The sequence below is a fragment of the Podarcis erhardii genome (assembly GCF_964252035.2).
Source record: "Podarcis erhardii genome assembly, chromosome: 16".
NCBI classification, from domain to species: Eukaryota; Metazoa; Chordata; class Lepidosauria; order Squamata; family Lacertidae; genus Podarcis; species Podarcis erhardii.
Window position 1 is genome coordinate 15,044,167 of NC_138514.1, and position 19,987 is coordinate 15,064,153.

Genomic DNA, 19,987 nt, shown 5'->3' on the forward strand with positions numbered 1-19,987 from the left:
AGAGAAGCTCTGGAATAGATAAGCTAAACGAGGCAAGTCGCTACTAGATGAGTACAGATTGCAGAAATGACTTCAGTTGAAAACGACAACACAAATGCAGCGATGGAGGATGGTCTTGGGTGGGTCTAGTCATTTGCCATTTACCTGCTCTTTTTCCTCCCCTTTCATGTCCATTATGCAGGTAAAACAGAAGAGGAGCAGTGGTCAGACATGTTTACAGTGACCAGTCGCCTTTCGTTGAAGGTCAAGCGAGAGGATGATGGGGTTGCTGTTGTCTGTCAGGTAGACCATCCTGCCGTCAAAGACTTGCAGACCAAGTACTACCTAGATGTAATGTGTGAGTACCAGAGTCACAACCCTCCCCTCCCCCTTGCCCCACACATGGAAGTGGCTTGACCAAAGCGATTGATTAGACAATTATGGTTTGTTGTAGCATGCAAAAGCAGTTTATCTGATTTGATTAAATGAGAGGTTTAAAGTATTGAATTTGGGTTTAAGGCTTTCTTTCCCTGCTCTTTTTGAAGACAAACTATTTCTCATCGTCTGTTCTTGTGCTATTAGTGCAGAGCTGCCTCAAGACATGTGAACTAAGCATTTAAATATTAACATGGGAGTGTGTCAAGGTTTATTATTATTATTACAAAAAACAAACAAACACATGTATCAATGCTGTCTACAAAGACATGGAATCCTAGAACAAATTGGAGTGCCGGTAGAGTCAGTGGGTCTAACCATCAGAATAGGAGAACAAGAAGATAGAGTATATAAGGAGAAATGGAAAATGCATGTAGAGTATATGAAAAATTACAGCAAGCAGGTTAAAACGTTAGCAGGATTAGAATAAATTCAGCAGTATAAAATACGTAGAAAAGAGAAAGTATGGCGGGACTGCAATATGCAGGGGAAAATGGAAAGCTAGAAGAAAACCATGGAAAGGTGGAAGGGAAGTCAAAGTTTAAATAATTTATAAAATAATGTTATAGTGAATTGGGGAAAAAAATGTATTGATGAAAAATATAATTATTTAAAAAATGGAGTGCCAGTAGAATCTAGTGACTATGGCTCCATTCTGCACACTTCTTCATCTACTCTAGAAGCTGTGAGGCAGAAACCCCTGTGTTTAGGTCTTACCTCAGCCATGAACTACCCAGGTGACATTTAGGTAAGCCATTCTGGTTCTGGTTATGAGCTGTTTCAAGCGCTGTGCAGCAGCAAGTACAAGTTAGCAACCAAATTACGCTGGAGTGGAACCAGCTGTCACTCCATCTGACAAGATGAATGTGTCTCCCTTTTTAGGAGCTCCACAGAACCCCACTTTTGGAAGCTTTGGGCATGTCAATCCTGCCCTATCTTACGGGGCTATCGTAGGGATTGTTGATAGCGTATGTGCCGTTATGTAAGAATTGTTACTACAGGATGCTTTAAAGTAGGTCCCACTGGCTGGATTGTCGATTTGCTTAAGCTGTGTCTTTCAGTTTCAGTAAGAGCGCCAGAGGTCTCTTACCATTCCGGGGCGCCTTGGCATCTGCATATTCCTTGTTTGTTTCTTATGCTGAAATAATGCTGAGAATTGTGGCAGAAATGGCTGGCCTCTTTCTGGGATGGGAAGGGACCCATGCAGTGTGACATCATTCATTTGAAAACAAGGAAGAGCAGCAACCTGGCATCAGTCCCCCAGTACCTCTTCAAGTTCACAGAGGAGCAGAAATGAAGCAGGGCGATCAGGAGATGCTGATTCAAAACGTCTTTTGTATATGCAGCTCAACCATAACATTACACAAAGAAGCCCCTGTGTTAATTTATTTCTTCTACTTCATTATGTTGTTCCATTATGAGCATTCTGCTTACAATTTTCATATCGCCCAAAAGTATTGGGGGAGTAATGTCCCCATAATGGGAAAACAAAAACCATCAGATACTGCCTAAATTGGCAGATTGTAGCTGTCTTGCTACTGTGCTAATGTGTAATTCATTTATGCAAACTTAATGTCCATTAACATTTCTTGTAGAGCTCCATTAGCTTTAATAATACATTAGCACCTTTGTTAGGTCTGATCAAAAAAGCTTAACCACACACACACACACAGAGACAGAGACAGACGCATGTACAGGCGCACGCAGGCAAAAAAAGGGGAGATGAGCAAAGTTGCTTGAACTGTTTCAAGGTTGCCTGCTTGCTTAGGAACAAGGCTGGTCAGTTTTGTGAACAAATGTTATGACAAACCAGCTGCCATAGGTGACAGCTTTTGGGTGCCACTGGGAGATATATATAGATGTGATACAAGTGACCAGAAGGGTGGGCAGAGAAGGTATGTGACTGAACCATCTACCAACGGAGCATGTTCTGCCAGTTTCTGACACAACAAGAGAAGTTGACTCCCAATTTAGTCTGTTTAGAATCCCTGGTCTTATAGTAACTCATGATGATGTAGGTTTTGTTCATGTAAGCCTATCCAGACACATAAATGTCAGTGTATTTTTAATCTCTTTCACTGTTAATTTTACTTATTTTGAATATTTTGAATTGCTTTAGCAGTTTTATGCTGATAATTTTAACACCTCTTGTAAACCTCTTAAAGATCTCACTGCAATCAAACGGTATATAGATTTGGTTAAATAGATCTTTTAAAATAAGATTTCTACACCGCTTCTTATTTGCAGAAGGCAGTACCAAAGTGGTTCACGCAACAATAATAAAACACAACAAATCCAAACAAAATAAGCATCAAAATGAATCCTATTAAAGAAAGCCTGGATGAACAAGTATGTCTTCTGTTGGTGGTGAAACCTATGCCCAGAGGGCGGCATATGCCACTTGCATTTTCTGACTGCGGGATTAGAATATATTTGGCACCCCTGCTACTGAGGAAAGTGTGATCTTGGAGCATAGCAATGCGTTCTCTTGTTTTCTTTTTCATAACCAACACTAAGCTGCAAGCCTTGGCTTAGATTTCCCCCTCCTTTGGTACCGCCAGTGCAAATGGGGCTACAGAAGAAATTGCACAGCCCACTCATCTGCTGCCTGATGTCCAGATTGCAGCAGCCTTTTGAGTCCACGCCATGCCTTTCAGAGAAATAGCACTTGTGAAATCAGGTGTAATTGTCTTACGCTCTCAATAGCTTTTTGGACTCGCAATCAGAACAAGGTGTAGCCCTCCCAATCACCGTCTCAAGCAAACCAGCTGACCGTTCTGTTAGGTTGCAGGCAGGCAGCGGCCTGAAGTGGTGCCGAGCCAGGGGTACCTAAGCATTGGCATCTCAGTGGTGTATCAGAGGCCACATCTCCTCCAATAAGCCTCCGTGGGGAGGATGAGGAGAGGCAGTTCTCGAGGAAGGGGGGGACGACGCTAAAGAACCGGGACGTTATCCGCCGCTTCACAGTTCACGCGTGACCTGACCCGGCCATTCCCTTTCCAGCACCTGCCTCTGTGATCAAGAGAGCCGCGCCAATGAATGCACAGTCACAGCGAACAATTTTCTCACTTTGGTGTACTTAGTATGAGATGGAATTTCAGCAGGAAGTGGCTTGTAATAAAAGAGAAGGTATTAGCAGGAAAAATTCAAATTATCTACAGAGGTATTTCAAGGCAGTGAGCTAATTATTGTTTGCTCAAAGTCCTGAATATGCAGACACGCTAACGTTTCTACAAAAGAGAGGCGGGGGAGGGGGAAGCTAAATTGGGAAGAGACCTTTATTATGGCAACATAGCAAATTTGGCTCCCGTTTTTGGAGTCTCTTCCCTCTTCCCCGGCTTAGAAACTATGAAGAACACTTAACAGGACCTGTAAGGAGAGTACTAAGTTAAGGTCTAGAGTCAGATGTAACAGCAGAGCATCCTTTTTTTAATGAGAAAGAGCAGAGGCCAGCCTTAGGCTCATCCCTGCTCCCCCTTCCAGTGCATTATGGGGAGGAAATCAGAAGCTCCCATTTGGAGTTTGCAACAATATGGCAGATGTTTGTTCTGACCCTACCATGGTTCTCCAACCAGGATAAATTGCATACTGGAAGTGGAAGCTTGCAGTCTTCTCCCTTGTATATGAAGGAAATGGGAGGAATGAGCACGCCAGCCCAAGTTTCATGCCTACTCATTCTCAAAACAGCTATCGAATCATCAGGATATGTTGCCTTGAGTCACAGAGAACTGGTGCCTTCCAACATGTCTTGTCGTATCTGCAAAACGCTGCACTGCCACCTGGCCTCAAAGCAGTGGCCTTTGATTCTGGCAGCTATAGAGGGCCACACAATGAACAGGGACTTGTGGTTTGATTCTTGGCTTGTTCCTCTCCAACTTTGCTATACAGTGGTGCCTCGCAAGACGAAATTAATTCGTTCCGCGAGTTGCTTCGTCTTCCGATTTTTTCGTCTTGCGGAGCGCGGATTCCCCAGGTATTAACGGCTTTAAGAAAAAGGAAGCAAACCCGCAAGACGTTTTCGTCTTGCGAAGCAAGCCCATAGGGAAATTCGTCTTGCGAAGCACCTCGAAAAACAGAAAACCCTTTCGTCTAGCGAGTTTTTCGTCTTGCGAGGCATTCATCCTGTGGGGCACCACTGTAATTTCAGGAATGCCTGTTTAGTGTTGAGAGACAAATAAGCCACATATTAACTCTTCTATGCAGGGTAAATTCCAGGCATCAGAGAAAAATCTACTGTGAGGGCAATGGTCAAACAAAACAGGATAAGAAGAGGGAGGAAAGTGTAGTTATGTGCTGAATTTGGAGTGCCTTTGCAAGCCATTCAGGATGTTTCTAACTCATATGCACATTTGGGAGCAAAGTGGGGGAGGAGAAGGGAACTTTAAATTGGTACAGTAAACCTTTCCTTAGATGACTGAGCTTTGTGTCTGCCACAGCCCCTTGAATGTGGTAATCGCAGTGTTTGCAAGGAGAGATTTTGTCCGCATACCTGCCTAGCTATTGTTCTCCACCCGTCAGTAATTCCATTAGAAGCAGAGCCTCCTGCAGCGCAATTTCACTTTGTTGGAAGTTAGCATGCGAGATCTCCGCCTGACAAGTCTGACCTATTTAACTTAAGGTTTTATGAGCATTTCATTTAAGCTGAGCTTTTCGTGCGGCTGCTCAACTGAAATTATGGATTTGGGCTTTGTTTTGTTATTCGCATCGATGCCACTGTGAGAACTTTGAGAACTTAGCGAGTGGTTTCATTGGCTGTTTCAATGAATGGCTGCCTAGTGGAAACCAAAAGTTGGCTAAACATGCCCACTCCAGGCTGGGTGGTGGGTTGCTGGAACATGGTGCAAGCATGCCTGTGAAACTGAAGACAAATGTCTCTCACCTGCATATTCAGAAGCCTAGGAGCATCTGGTGCCTCTGAATTATTCTTATTATTATTATTAGCCTTAACTAATTATGACTAGGATGTGGGAGGCAGGACACTGGCTTGAAAACAATCCTGAATACACCTTTTCTGTATGCCCCTTAGAGGGGCTATTTTTAACAAGTGGTATAAAATGTTGTAATATATAAGCCATGCAATGCAAGGAAACCTGTGAGCTAAATGAATAGAGTTGCATTTATTTTCAATCTCCTCTTGCTCTCATGTCTGGAAGCTGTTAAAATATGCCCTTCTCAGCAGCAAAGTGTCTGGATGTTTGTGGTTCTCTTCTTTTGCCACGAGTTGCTTCACATAGAAGGAGAAGTGGGATGCACATTGCTTTTTTTTAAAAAAAAAATGTACCAAGACTGTCTATACACCATGAACAAGCCCCATCAAAGTCTGAGAATTGCACAGGCCGATGGTTCCCATCCATTTCATCTGGACTTGTGCTGAAGATGTTCCTAGTTGAGTAGGCATGCCTTGTCTCCCTGGTTTTGACCTCTGATGCTCCCAGGTAGGACCTCGGTCACACATTCCTTAACGTGACTATCTTGCCATGGTTATGGACGGTACTTTCCTATGGTGGAAAAGTCCTCAGAAATCTGGCTTTCTGTGTGTGTTGAGGAAGATGCTTCCAAAGGACACCCGAGATGTGCAGGATCTTATCTGTCACCAGGCACCCTGTAATGTGAAATGGAATATTGCCTTAATACCAGGAGAACAAAGCTGAAACTGATGTGTGTCTGCTGGAAGGGCACATAGCTCTAGCTGCCTTTGCACTTGGGTGGCAGCCACAAGCCAGTTAGTTATGCCATGGGATTGGACTGGTGCAGCATATTGAAGAGATGGTGTGCCCCCAATGGTGGCTGATCCACTGTATGCTCACAACTCCTTATGTTGCTTGAGAAGGAAGCTGTGGGTAAATGTAATTTTAAAAAAGGAAATGGAGCATCAAAATACATTAAGGCATCATTAAGGACTTGAGCTAAACAAACAGGAGAAGGGGAAAGCTCAGTCTTGCATGCTGTGTGTGTATGTGTGTGTGTGTGTGTGTGTGTGTGTGTGTGTGTGTGTAATCCCTTGCCTTTGTAGTACCTTCCTCCTTCCTTTGTTATGTAACACTAAGGGGAAGGCAGACAGGCACAGCTGAATTTTTAAGCCCCAGGAGAAGTAATGCAGAGTTAAGTCATAATTAATGGAACACAGATATTTATAATGTCTACATGCATGTTTATAAAAATATATACCCAGGGAAGCTGCTGTAACCTCTGTTTGTTGTTCATAACCAAGAGAATTCCCTGTGCTCAATTATGTTTAACAAAAAAACAAAAAAAGGGAAAGAAATAGAGGGAGGAAGGAGGCTAGCCATATGTGGGTACCTCGTGCTTTAATAATCTGTTTGCTTCTGGTGAGTGCAAATATTAATTGCAATAGTATGCAGTGAAGTGATTAACATCAATATAATTTATCATCTGGAGATTTCTGAACATAAATAAATGAGTTGTTTTGTTCAGCGAGGTGTTGACCCTTTCAGAATATGTGATTTAAAGGGGTTTTATATTATTATTACTATTATTGTAAATATGAAAGGCACTACGATCAGCCGAGTGTTCAGTTATTTGATTTTCTGGAGCATTAGCCACTCTTGTTTGTGACATTTCCCAGTTGGGTGCTCGTTTGCGAGCTCATTAATAAGGCTTTCTCTGAGGAATGTTGCTGCAAATGAAGAACAGTATAGCAGAGTCTGGCCCTGTGAGCATAACTCCCAGTCACAGCGAGTGTGCTGTTAAAGGGTTTAAAATGGGAAATAATTACACCCTGGCCTAAACCCAGAGGCCCCTGTTCTTTGCTGTGAATAAAAAGGCAAGCTTTTGTGCTTTGGAACAAAAAGAAAGAAAGAAAAAAGAAAGAAACCTAATATTTTGGTGCAATCCTTTTTCGGTACCAAAATGGATTCTTTCATGATTTGGGCCTCTCCCTTTGTTGGCTGGGCTTGGTTTTCCCCCACCCCCTTCTCTCAGCTGTGTTACACCAAACTGTAATGCAAAGTATAATTGGTAGCAAAAGGCTGTAAGATTTATAGTTCCTAACAGACTGTTTTAACAAGAACATCCAAACAAAAAGAGAGAACATGAAAACTCATTCTGTACATAGCGATTCAGGGTTTACTCTTTTTTCATCTTGAAACATGTATCACTGTGCAAGTGAATAAGAAAACGGTGCAATTGTGTAAGAGGAATGTGGTGCTTCCTAGCCTTTACGTTTCATACCTGAATAGTAATGCCAAGTTAGATTATTTTTACTTCCTTTCTCACCCACCCACCTACCCGCTGCAGCCTGTTGTTCATTCTAGGTCTGAATTGGAAGTGGCACTAGCCCAAAGCATACCTCTGCATCAAGTGGTTGCAGGGAGTAATCCCTGGCCAGCCACAGAGGACTTATCTCATGGCTCAAGTGACTACTTGAGTTGCTTGTGTAGTCTGGCTGTGCTTCCTTGGGAGGTTCCATCCCAAGTTGGCGCAACTTCCTTGGCCACCGAGGAAATGGTGCAACCCAGGAAAAGGACTGTAGCTCAGGGGCAGAACATCTTGCATGCGGAAGGTCTCAAGTTTAATCCCTGTCTTCTCTGGGTTGTTCCACTTCCCAGCACTGAGTGCATTAGAAATTGTGCCGTTTCAGAAAAGCAGGCAGGCAACTTGCTCATAACAGTGAAAGAAATGTCCTTAACAGGGTTCCGAGGGCAGCCAGAACTGCAAGACTGCCCACTGTCCGACATGCCTCCCCAGGTTTCATCAGATCCCACGCATGCCTGCTAATTGAATAGGCTGCCATATTTCCTTACGGTATTGTACAGGCCTATGCAGCTGCATGGACATTGAAAAAAAGGCTGCACTGAGGCAGAGGCAAGAGAGAGACACAGAGAAAGCCGTGATGGGAGATAGAGGCTTAGAGGACTGTGGTGCGTTCCTCTGGCCATCTATTGGAAGATGTGTTTCTGCAGCTTAACCCACAGCAATACATTCAGCTGCCCCCTAGGCGGTACATGGGTTATTCACCGTGTCCCCTGTCCCACCCAAACAAAGCCTCTGGGAAGGGGAATAGCCACTGAGACAGTTTTGATGTAGGGCCATGTTCCATGGGTTGTTCAATAATATGGGGCAAGGACTAAAGCCAGGAAATCTTTACCTTTCTGTAAAGAAACTTTAAGGTGCAATTCGAACTCGCCTTACCTGGGAATAAGCCCCATTAATTCAAATGACTTGCTTCTTGGTAGGATTGTATTATAATTCACTAAAACCAATTTTCTCTGCCTAAAAAGCAGTAGCGATATTCAGTTTTCCTGATGTATCCTCATAGGGAAAACATCGGAAGTTCCCTTCTATTGTGTCAGGCCGTTGGTTCACCAAGTCCAGTAATGGGGGTCTGGGAGAGGATTTTCTCTGTGGCCTCCCGTAATTGTTGAATGCCCTCCCCATAGAGCTGTGTCCAGCTAGACTCAGCTGTCTATCACTTTCATTATTCAGCTTCCATTGTATGCTGAAGATGATCCTTTTTACCCTGGCATTGGACATTTATCGTATTTTTATGGGACCAATCTCTTCTGTTCTGGTTGACCTGCACTGCGCTGCTTTTGTTTGGAATTGTTTGGCTTGGTTTTAATTGCATGAATATATTTGTTGCAATCCACTCTAGGACCTTATGTTGAAAGGTAAGAGATCTTATAAATAAACAATATTGCCTGCACTGACTGGCAGCCACTGTCCTCTGCTTTAGACAGGATCTCTCCTAACCCTACCTGGAGATGCTGGGCACTGAATCTGGGACCTTTTACAGGTGCTGTACCCCTGAGCTATGGTGTTTCTGCTTTCGATTCCATTTATCACTCTTTCCCCTTGCCTTCCCCCAATGGTCTTGGTTTTCTTAGTACTGTTCTTCCTTGGTTTCCCTCTTATTTTTTGAACTGTAGTTACCTTGTATTGGTTAATGGTTCTTCCCCCCCCCCCCCTTCTTTCCCCACTTGGGGTTCCACGAGTTTCAGCGTTGGACCCTTTGCTTCTCATTCCCATTCCTTTATGGTCTCTTATTCACTCCTTTGGTATGTTGCCATGTCTATGCTGATGATATTCAGTTATTCTTTACTATCTCTGATCTGTCGTCTTGTTTAAATCTTTGATCTTGTCTTGCTATTTCTTCACAGCTGTCTGCTTGTTCTTTAAAGCTAAATCTTTCAAGGACAAAATTTCTTATTTTTTTTTCCTCTGGACTTTTCCCTTCCCGTCTGTTTTTGTCAATGATGCAACTATTTTTCTTTCCTTTCAAATCAAAGATATTGCTCCTCTTTTTTTCCCCTTCTGCGATTCCATCTTTAGCCAAGCCTTTTCAAGCCTTTTTCAGTTGTCTAATATTGATAAGATCCTCCCCCCCCCCGTTATTTCTGCCCATTGTTCCATCCTGTGTTCTCATTTTGCCCAGATTGGGTGATTGTAAGACTCCTTAGGTAGTCTTTCCCATTTTAAGCTTCTTGTTTCTTAATTTGATTTTTTTCCCCCCTGCCCCATCTTATTTATTTTTTTCGACATGCAAATACGATCATGCATCTCTGCTTATGATGTTGCCTTTTTTTCCCTTTTCACATTCAATTTAAGATTATGTTACTTCCCTCTAGCGCCTTTCATTTCTGATTTCTCTGTAGTCTCTTTTGGGGTCTTTGTTGCTTCTTACATCACATCTCTTCCTTTGATTCATGCTTTGGTTCTTCTTTTCCTTATCTACGAAACTCTTTACCAGCTGATATGTGATTAATTTATTCTCTTCTTTTTTTAGCAAATGCCTTAGGACTTGCTTACTTTTGCATTTGGCCTGCTCTGGTTTTTTAGTACTAGTGCCTCTGTGTGTGTGTCTGTGTGTGTGTGTGTGTGTTGTTTTGGGTGCGCCAGTTGAGCACTTCACAATTAATCAATATTATTTTCTCTCCTCTTCCTTTATTTGTGGTTGGTAACTGTGCTGGAGTAAAGGGCATCAGGACCAGCATGACATTCCTGTTGAAGGGGAAAGAGGGAGGGTTTGACTTTCATTTGCTCATGAAATTCAAATACGGGTTATAAGGCTGTGAGGTACAGGGACGGAAAAAAACATTCCTCATCTAATATTCTGACATGAAACATGAAAAGTTTTATGTGGTCAAGCCAGCACAGGCTGATATTGACTGTTATCTCCCAAGAATGTGAAGAGAGCAGGCATTCTATGCCTCCGGAAATGTGTGCCTGTACTGAAAATATGTGCAATTTTATTTTGTGCTAAAAAGAGAGAGGGAGTGTTCATCAAGCCCCCAGTGGGCTCTACCCTAACTCCCCCCCACCCCCCCAAAAAACCTGGTTGCTCTTTAATCTTGTGTATGTCACTCTTTCTAGACCATATGAGAAAATAAAGGTATTTTATTAAACCATGTCAGATTGTGCAGTTAACTATCTGGAGATATGGATTTGTGTTTTCTCTTAACGTGTGTGGCTGACCCAAGACTCACGGGCATCCAAGGCAGAAAATCCAGATAGCATTCGTCTATGTCAGTAACCAACGGCCCACAAGTCGTGTTGTTATTTCTTATCTGTGGGGATTGCATAATGATTGGCCCTATTGAACTCCCACTGCTTTCTAAGAAGGCAAATAATTTTTGTTTTCTGAAAGCTTCTGTGAATTTTGTTTTCTGAAGGCAGCCCTGTATAGGGAAGTTTTAAATGTTTGATGTCTTAACTGTGTTTTTTTATTTTGTTGGAAGCCACCAAGAGTGGCTGGGGCAACCCAATCAGATGGGCAGTTTGTTGTTGTTGTTGTTGTTGTTGTTGTTGTTGTTGTTGTTGTTGTTGTTGTTATCATTATTATTTTCTAGTCTGTTCCCTCCATCTTAATAATAAAATAATCAGGCAATCCTTCTTGTAAAATAATTCTAAACATTATAAAATAATACTTGTTGAGTACGTCATAATTAGTGCAAATGTCTTCTTAACCTTGTTTATATCCCAGGATGAGATGCAATGGTAATATCACTACCAAAATAGATAAATTAATAAATAATATAAAAATGTATTCTAAGCTGTTCTTTATTTCAGATTTTTGAGGGGGGGGGTTTTCCCCCGCCGCTAGATGTAACTAACTTCTCTTACCTGCCACCACCTTCAGATATTACGGTCTTGCATTCAGTTCTTTCATTTAGTGCAGATTTGCTGCCAATTCCAGGAACTGGATGTGGGATTGTGTGTAAATCAAAATGGATAAAGCAGCGCTCAATTGGCTGCCTTGAGCTGATAGTGTTCTGGTTAGATTGTTTGTTGCTCCACATGTGCCGTTGTTGAAGGCAATGGACTTTGTAACTGCGGACTTGGGCTCTTGTTCCTACAGGGTCTTTCCAAAGGATTTCTGAGCTGCCTCCCTGAGTGCAAAATGCCTTTAATCCCTCGGTGTGTTTGTGTTTGGGGATTTACGAGATTCATCGGCACGAGCAGAAGTCTCCGCTTTGTTCCAACAAAAGGCAGCGGCCTGGCATTTCTTCCCTTAAGCTTTTCCTAGCACAAATGCACCCATCGGAGCCTCGGCGTATTAATATGCCACGGCACAAAGTATTGTCAGCCCATAAAATATGATACATGATAAAATGTATCAATTCTGAGCGCCACAAATCTGCCGTTTCACCTCAGCATGAAGGCAAATGAGTTTCCTTTAGCTCGAGTGAGTTCAGAGATAAACTTCAATTTAACAAAATTTCATTTTGCAAGAACCAGTGGGGCTGCTGCCCTTGGTGTGCGGATTCCTTATCAGTGCGTTAGGCTTTGGAGGCTATTAGTCAACTTAATTTGGGGAAATGCCAGGATAATTTGCTGATTAGACGGGTGCAGTGGAGAGGGGCAGGAGGGTGAAGCTGTGTCAGTACAAAGTTTTTGTTTCACGATCTGTTTAAATGCACGGTTGCTTGATATTATTCGTATGTTGTTTTGTACGCAGACGTATAAATTGATGTTTGTATTGTGTGTTTGATGTGCAGATAAGCCTGAAGTGCAAGTCCTGCAGAACTCCCCTGCGCAGCCTCTAACGAGAGAAGGAGACCTCCTCAACCTTCTGTGCCAAGTTAAAGGCAAACCAGAGTAAGTGGAGGACCTGAGACTCCGTCAGAACGTGCCCATCCACGTTACTGGGCTGTTTGAATAGAGTGCTTGCCTAGTGGTTAAGAGCGGTGGACTCGTAATCTGGTGAACCGGGTTCGCTTCTCCGCTCCTCCACATGCAGCTGCTGGGTGACCTTGGGCTAGTCACACTTCTCTGAAGTCTCTCAGCCCCACTCACCTCACAGAGTGTTTGTTGTGGGGGAGGAAGGGAAAGGAGAATGTTCGCCGCTTTGAGACTCCTGAAGGGGAGTGAAAGGCGGGATATCAAATCCAAACTCTTCTTCTTCTTCTCCTGTTCTTTTTCTTGAGCATGTTCAGCACCCGGTCCTGTTCTCCTGCGTTGGTATGACGTTGCACGTCTAAAGCACAAGGCCACGAGAAAGCACCTGCAACCATGGTGGGGAACCTGGGGTGGTGGGAACCTGTGGCTCTCTAGGTATTTTTTGACTCTCTCCAACTCCCATCAGCCCCAGCCCATGTGTCCAGTGGTCAGTGGTGATGCGAGCTGGCATTCAGCCACACCCAGAGGGCTGCAGATTCCCCACCCTTGGTCCACTTCCACTCTTCGACTAGCAGATAAGTTTGTGTGGCTGCAGAAACTTGGAAGTGCCCAAAGGAAACATTGGCCGCAGTCAGACTTCAGATAAAATGCTAAGGAAAGTTATCTATTTGAAAATGCTAGGGGTGAGATTCAAGAAAATATAGGTCTCCCCCCACCAATACTAAATAAGAAGGGCTTTGCCCTTACATTTTCCCTCTCCTCTGATTTCGTTTTCCACGGTGAACACAGCTTAGATTTCACTCAGTTTTAAGTTGACCTTCCCCTCCAGTATTTTCCTTCTTTGCTCCTGAGCCTGCCCTTTTTTCAGTGTCTGTTTTAAAGCGTGAACCTTAACAGAGACATCTCTGATCAATATGCTCCTGTTTTGAAATTTTTAGCTACAGAAGACTGATCCTTTCCTCTCACCCCAGGCTCAGTCACTTTCTATCCATCATCTTTTACTATGAATTCAGATCTAGGGCTGAAATCCTAATGTCTGCTTACGTGAAAGTAACTCCCCTTGAACTTAGTAGAGCTGACTTCCAAGTAAATGCATAGGATTGAACTGTGCGCTGCTTTCCCTGAGCTTTTCTTTTTTCTGTTTAACTGTTGTATCTTGCAGAGCCCTTTTATTCCTGCGTGTGGTATATTATCCTTCACTTGGTATGTGTAAAGCTTTGCATATTGTGGCTTTAAACTTGTTTTTCCAAATCCTGTGTGAGAAGAGGAAAGAGAGAGGGGATGATTGCTCACTTGGAAATTATGTCTCTGGTGTTCTTTGCAATTCAGAAAGCCAAAGGAAACCGAGGACATTATGGGCTGATTTACCTTAGTTATGTCTCTCTCCAACAAATGTTTTGCATTGCTTCCAGAAGATGCTAAGACTTTGATGGAAAAGAATTTCAGAGCTGAGAAATAATACCCAAGCATCCTCCTGTGTGTGCCCCCACAAAGAAAAGGCTGAGCCTCCCTGCTTTTCCAATTGCATATTGTCTCTCTCTCTCTTTCTCCCTGCCCATTAAAGTTGGATATTTGTTACTGAACTCAACTATATCACAGGAAGAAAGAAATGCTACTTATGACATTGATTTAACATGCAAGTAAAAGGGTTAGTAATGCATTTGGGGTTTTTGTTTTGTTTTGTCTTCTCCCTGCTTAGGCCTACAGATGTGTCATGGTTAAGAGTAGACGACGAGATGCCTCAACACGTTATAGTGTCAGGATCAAACCTCCACATTAACAGCCTAAACAAAAGCGATAACGGCACATACCGCTGCAAGGCTTCCAATGAAGTGGGGATGTCCTTTTCCGATTACACACTTTATGTATACGGTACGTGAGACAACCACACCCTTCTTCCAGATGTCTTTATGCTGAATTGCTGGCAAATATTCTGGGCGGGGGTTGTGGGGAGGGGGTGGAATAAGAAAGCAGTTTGATGGAGAAAGCAGCCTCTGATAACTGTTCAAACTTGGCACGTTAAGTGAGTGGGTTGTTTAAAACACACAGAGAAAACCCAAAACCAAGCCTGTTTACTTCTGTCTTCTTTCCTCCCATCTGATTCAGACTGTGTTTTCTTCCCATGTCAAGTAAGAAACTACTGCCTGCACTGTCATTAAGTGCTGGCTTGGAGAAGGGGAGTTGCCAGATGCAATGAGGGGCAGGGCAATAAACATCTTGGAGTCATCCTGTTTCATTTCACAATCCAGGACAGCTTCAGCCATATTCCCATTTGTATTCCAGTGAAGTCTTTTCAGAAGCATCTGAAAAAATGAGCACGGGAGTTTTTAATTTTTTTTTTTTATTTTAAGCCAGGCCTTCTTTAGCAAGTTAAATAACTGAAGATGTGTGCTGATAATGTAACCCAGCACACAATCTGGAAAAGCAAGTCTCATTCTGCCTGTCTTCAGCTACCAAATAGGCACTAAAACATTTGCTAAGGCATTTTCTTAAAATGTACCTGCTTTAATTCTGTTTTCCTGGGTTTCTTTTTACCATTCCTTAAAATGTTGTGGCATAAATAGCAGTAATCCTAGCCTGCGAAAAGAAAAATTAAATAATTTCCCACCCCCACTCCGGAGCTACCTTTCAGAATACGGTCCTTTCAGCCTTGGGAAGACTGGTGTGTTCTGTGTGACATGAACACATTGCTGCTCTGTAGGCTGTGGTGCAGGCAGCGTGAACAGATAAATTAAGGCGTCTAATAATGAGAGCCAGTTGTTTTCAGATCATTGTGTTCCTGAATCCCCTCGGATCCAGAAGACTCTTTCTAGGAAAACTTTAGGGGGTGATTGTTGGTTGCAGTCCCATTCCATGAAATGTCACTTCACATGTGTAGGGCATTCAATTTATATAGCAGGCTCTGTCGTAAATGTTGCAGCTTCAGAATGTTTAATGGGTAAGTTGCCTTCAGTCATTCCTTTCCCATGCATCCTCTCTAACCTCCCTGCAGCCCCCCGGCCTCCAAGTCTGCCCTCTCCAGCAGCTTAGTGTTGCTCTGCATATTGATGCTTGCGATGCAGCAGCTCAGTCTGGGCTTCTGACCCTGTGCACTGTTCCAAGTTGTTATAATCTGCCAACCGTCATGGGCCTCCATCCTTGACATTAGTTTGCAAGTGCAGAGTTGGAGCAGAGCAGTAGATTTGTTTGCTCGGGGCACAAAGCATGAAACCCACCAATTGCAATCTTCACCCAGGGAGAGGCATTGTGAGATTCCCTTCTGTACTTGTATAGGTCAGCTAACTGCATAGTTTATTCTTCCCTTGCCCATCCATCAAAATTATGTGTACATATACAGGTAGGAACCATTTAATGGTGTAGAGTAGGAGAGTGCCCTCCTGATGATGTTACCTTTGTGTGGTTGCTCCAGAGAAGCTGTTTTGACTTCCTTGTGTCATTATATAGGCCATAGCTGCCCCTAAGTCTAGTGTAAGGGTAGTGAAACTTGTGTGAATGGAAGTTAATTGGGCTGGAAAGATTAGGAGGACAGGGCATATCAGATGATGTGTACAAGTCTTAGGAAATATTGGTGGAAAAAAATTCTTTTTAAAGTTAGGATTTAGAAAAGTAACATTTCCAAACAATCTAATCCTTCCTACAGAAGATCTTCTCATGGGTGTGTTGAACAGACGGTTGTCCTTGCCATTGTTACACTGAAAAATGTTTAAATAGTAGGATTATCACTGAAAACAACCAAATGCTTTCAAAGAGAACAGGAGAGATAAAATTAACAATGGAATAATGCCCATATCCCTCAAATTCAAATGCACCGTTCCACATACGTGCCACCATTTCCTTGTATCTGAAAAACTTTGGACTGATACTTTCTCCCCTCAACCAAAAACCAAGGCTTTCAATCAAAACTGAAATATGTTACCGCCTGTACCCATTTTCAGTGGGAACACCTTGGGGAAAACTGACATGCCTGCCAAATCTTGCAAGTTTAGTTGATGAAAAAAGTGGTGAAGCTAAAAATTGAGAAGGCTCAGGAGACAACACTACGACCCCACATTGGTCACCAGATCACTCAAAACCTGTTAGGTGTTTGCTATTGCTAATCCGTTTTTCTGTTGCATGAGCCAGTTAGAGGACCATGGATCTGAAGATGTTGTACCCTGGAAATGCATCAAATCAAAGTCTCTTTCAGTACCTGCCTAATACAGTCAAATGCACTGGCAGTGGAAGCTGGATATGTGTACAGTGTACTATGCATTCTTTCTCTGACCCGGGGGGGGGGTGTTACCTGGAATCTCCTCTCCTGTGGAAAGTTACAGCAGAGGTCAGCTTTGCTGACATCATCTGAGGGAAGGAGCAGCCCTCATTTTCTTGATGATCTCCTGACCTGTATTGTGTATCAGACTTGGCTAAGTTCTTGGTCTCAGGCTGAGGCCCATCAAACCTTCTTAAAAATTATCATGCAAAGCAGCAAAGGATCTAAGAAATTATCAGCAGCGGAGCCAACCTTCAGCACCAAACTTGCAAAGCCCAGCTAACAGCTACTCCTCTGATGGCATCTAATGTTGGCATCTGCTTGCATATGGGAGAATGCCGTCTATAAACACTCACCAGGCAAAACTGGTTTCCGGCTTCGCCTGCTTGGAATCACCCATTTCAACACAGTTTGGCAGCAGGAAAAATAGGTAGTAAACCAACCACACATTGTTCCTAGTCAAACATGACTCTGTTTGTAGAGTAGCCCCTGCCATGTACAGCTGAGTGGGAGACACAGAATCTTATGTACCAGGCACAATCGACCAATGGATTCTTCTGCATCTACCTCAGTAGAATAAGTAGGATCTGCAGGTAGCACTCATAGAATCATAGAATTGGAAGGGACCCAGGGGTCATCCAGTCCAACCCTCTGCAATGCAGGCATCTCAGCTAAAGCATCCATGACAGATGGCGTCCAACCTCTGCTTAAAAACCTCCAAGTAACCCCAGCCCAAGTAAAGTTTGTGTGAAAGGGAACTGCATCCTTCATAAATGTGTTAGCAACAGGATTGTGGAGGCACCTGACATGTTGCTGTACATAAGTGTAAATTCCTTGATGACATTTTGAAGCAGATTCATGGGGGAAGAGGGAGAGAGATCTACCTCAAAATGGCACCTCTGTGACGAGAGACTGAATAGCAGGCCCTGGACACAGAGATTGGGCATCACCTTCAGCATCTGACTTGCCCCATTTGAAGGGTGAATGCAGGATTAGATCAGTTGTTATTGGGGGCTTTTTTTAAAAAAAGAAAAGACCCGCAAAAATAACTAGACTGCAAAAATTGTACTGGCCAGCTAGGAGGCTACGTGCCTTATGTTTTTCATGCTGGCAACAGGAGAGGAAGCTTAAGCATGCGGCTTCTATTAAGCTTAGCATACTAGTTTTAAAATGCCTTTTACTGGCAGACAAGGCTTGGGGCGGACCTTTCTGCCCCTCCTCTGCTGGCCTGCTGTGTTTCTGTGCTGCTTTGAAAGGAGATAGCTCAGAAACCAAGTGGTCTGGTAGAGGATCCTTCCTTTCTCTGCCAGCTAGCTCACTCTCCTGTGTGTAATCCCTGGCCACATTTGGCTTTCAAGGAAATAGTTAAATACTTGACTGGACTAGATGAACCTCCAGTCTGATCAAGCAAGGTGGTTCTTATCAAGTGTCAGATGTTGTAGGCAAAGTTCTTGTGCCAGTTCCCCTAGTTAGCTTCCAAGTCTTCCAACCTGAACATGCATTGGGGGACCCAATTCTTTTTCTGTTTTATCATGTGTGCACTTGTGGTGGTGCTACTGTTGCCGCTCATCTCAGATCAGGCTGCGACTCAGGAGCAGGTACTAACCTACCAGATGAAGACCAGTGCCTTAGGGAGCACCCAGCCCTTCTGCTTCCTGATTCCTAGACCAGGGGTCAGCAAACCTTTCCAGCAGGGGGCCAGTCCACTGTCCCTCAGACCTTATGGGGAGCCAGACTATATTTTGGGGGAAAAATGAATGAATTCCTATGCCCCACAAATAACCCAGAGATGCATTTTAAATAAAAGGACACATTCTACTCATGTGAAAACATGTGATTCCCAGACCGTCTGTGGGCCGGATTTAGAAGGTGATTGGGCTGGATTTGACCCCCGGGCCTTAGTTTGCCTACCCATGTCTAGACCATCAGCTCCTTTAATTTCACCACTTAAGTGAGCACTGAATTGATTGCCTGAAGGTTTTCCCAAACAGAGGCCTTGACCCCTTGGTATTGCAGTTGCTCCAGACATCTTGGTGGTTGCAAACATTCTCTCACTCAGTGACGCCGCACCCAAGTGATGTTTCCTATCTCCTGAGGAAGTTGTGCCAAACACAATAAAGGTGAAGCACATAATTAAAGTTTGGATGTATTAATTAGAAAATCTGAGAGCTCACTCGGAGATGAAAGAGTAGCAGATGTGTCAATGATGAGAAGTTTGACATGCTCGAGATAAAATTTAAAATCAAAAGCCTCCGAACTGTTTCATGCTCCATTATTGTGGATTCATTCCTGAGTTCAAAGTCTGGTGCTCTACTTAACACATTCAGTTTGATCATTTGGGCACAGATATGTGGTGGGTTCCCCCCCTCCCTCTTTCTTCCCTCCACCCAGTAACTTTTTATGAAGTCGTGATGCTGTCTCTTCTGGATAAATATTTGATGCTTCTTGAGATTGTTTGCTGTTGGCTTTTGCAGGTCAAGCGTCTTCTATACATGGTGCTCCCCACCTACCTCTCTCTCTTTTTTTTTTAAATGGCGGAGGGAGAAATCCCCTTCATCTTTATCTGTTGGGACCATTAAGGGATGTGATATATTAAACAGGAGGAAAATCTGTGAGCCCAGACAGAGCATTAATATTTATAAGTCACAAAGACATTGACTTTATTTTAAAAGAAATCTCACTAAAATCTTCCATGCATCCAACTTGATATTTAGTCGTGACATTCTCGTTCCCTTTTGTATTTATTACTGGCTTAGAAGTAGTTTTATATCCTGCTGGGATGTATTGATGGAGGGAGAATAATGAAGTTAACTGCTCTGGAGAAAGGCAGAGGGAGAGACGTACTCATCTGCTGTTGATATTTAGTCTGTTAAGCGCAGCAGGGTCTCTCTCGCCTGCCCCACTCCTAGCCCCTAATTTTTAGATTATTATTTTTTTAAGACAGAATAAAGACAAAGCATTATTGTTCTTAATACATTGCAAACCGTCCTCTTAGCCATAGAAAACATGCAACTTTTTTACTTGCTTTGTGTTGTTGTTTTTCATTTGTATTGGTTTTCCCCCCACAGGCTTTTCCCATACCATGTCACTCACGTATCAATGACTAATTTTGTGTTGTGTGTTGCTTCTCCCCACCCTACTGCCACCAATTTGTCCTAATGTTTGAGGGCAGGGAAATGTGTTGCTTTGCTTCAGTCATCCTAATCCAGAGCTTCTCCACCAAATGAATGGAGTCCCATCCTCACA

General features: G+C 43.2%; 1 protein-coding gene across 7 annotated transcripts in view; it reads left to right on the forward strand.

Moving 5' to 3' along the window:
• Positions 1-19,987, forward strand: part of CADM1 (cell adhesion molecule 1) — a 287,187-nt gene that overhangs the window by 226,794 nt on the left and 40,406 nt on the right. For all 7 annotated transcript variants that reach the window (XM_081844411.1, XM_081844413.1, XM_081844415.1 and 4 more), the window contains exons 5-7: positions 182-337; positions 12,372-12,471; positions 14,192-14,364. In XM_081844411.1, the coding sequence (XP_081700537.1) occupies positions 182-337; positions 12,372-12,471; positions 14,192-14,364 (429 nt within the window). The remainder of the gene's footprint in view (positions 1-181; positions 338-12,371; positions 12,472-14,191; positions 14,365-19,987) is intronic.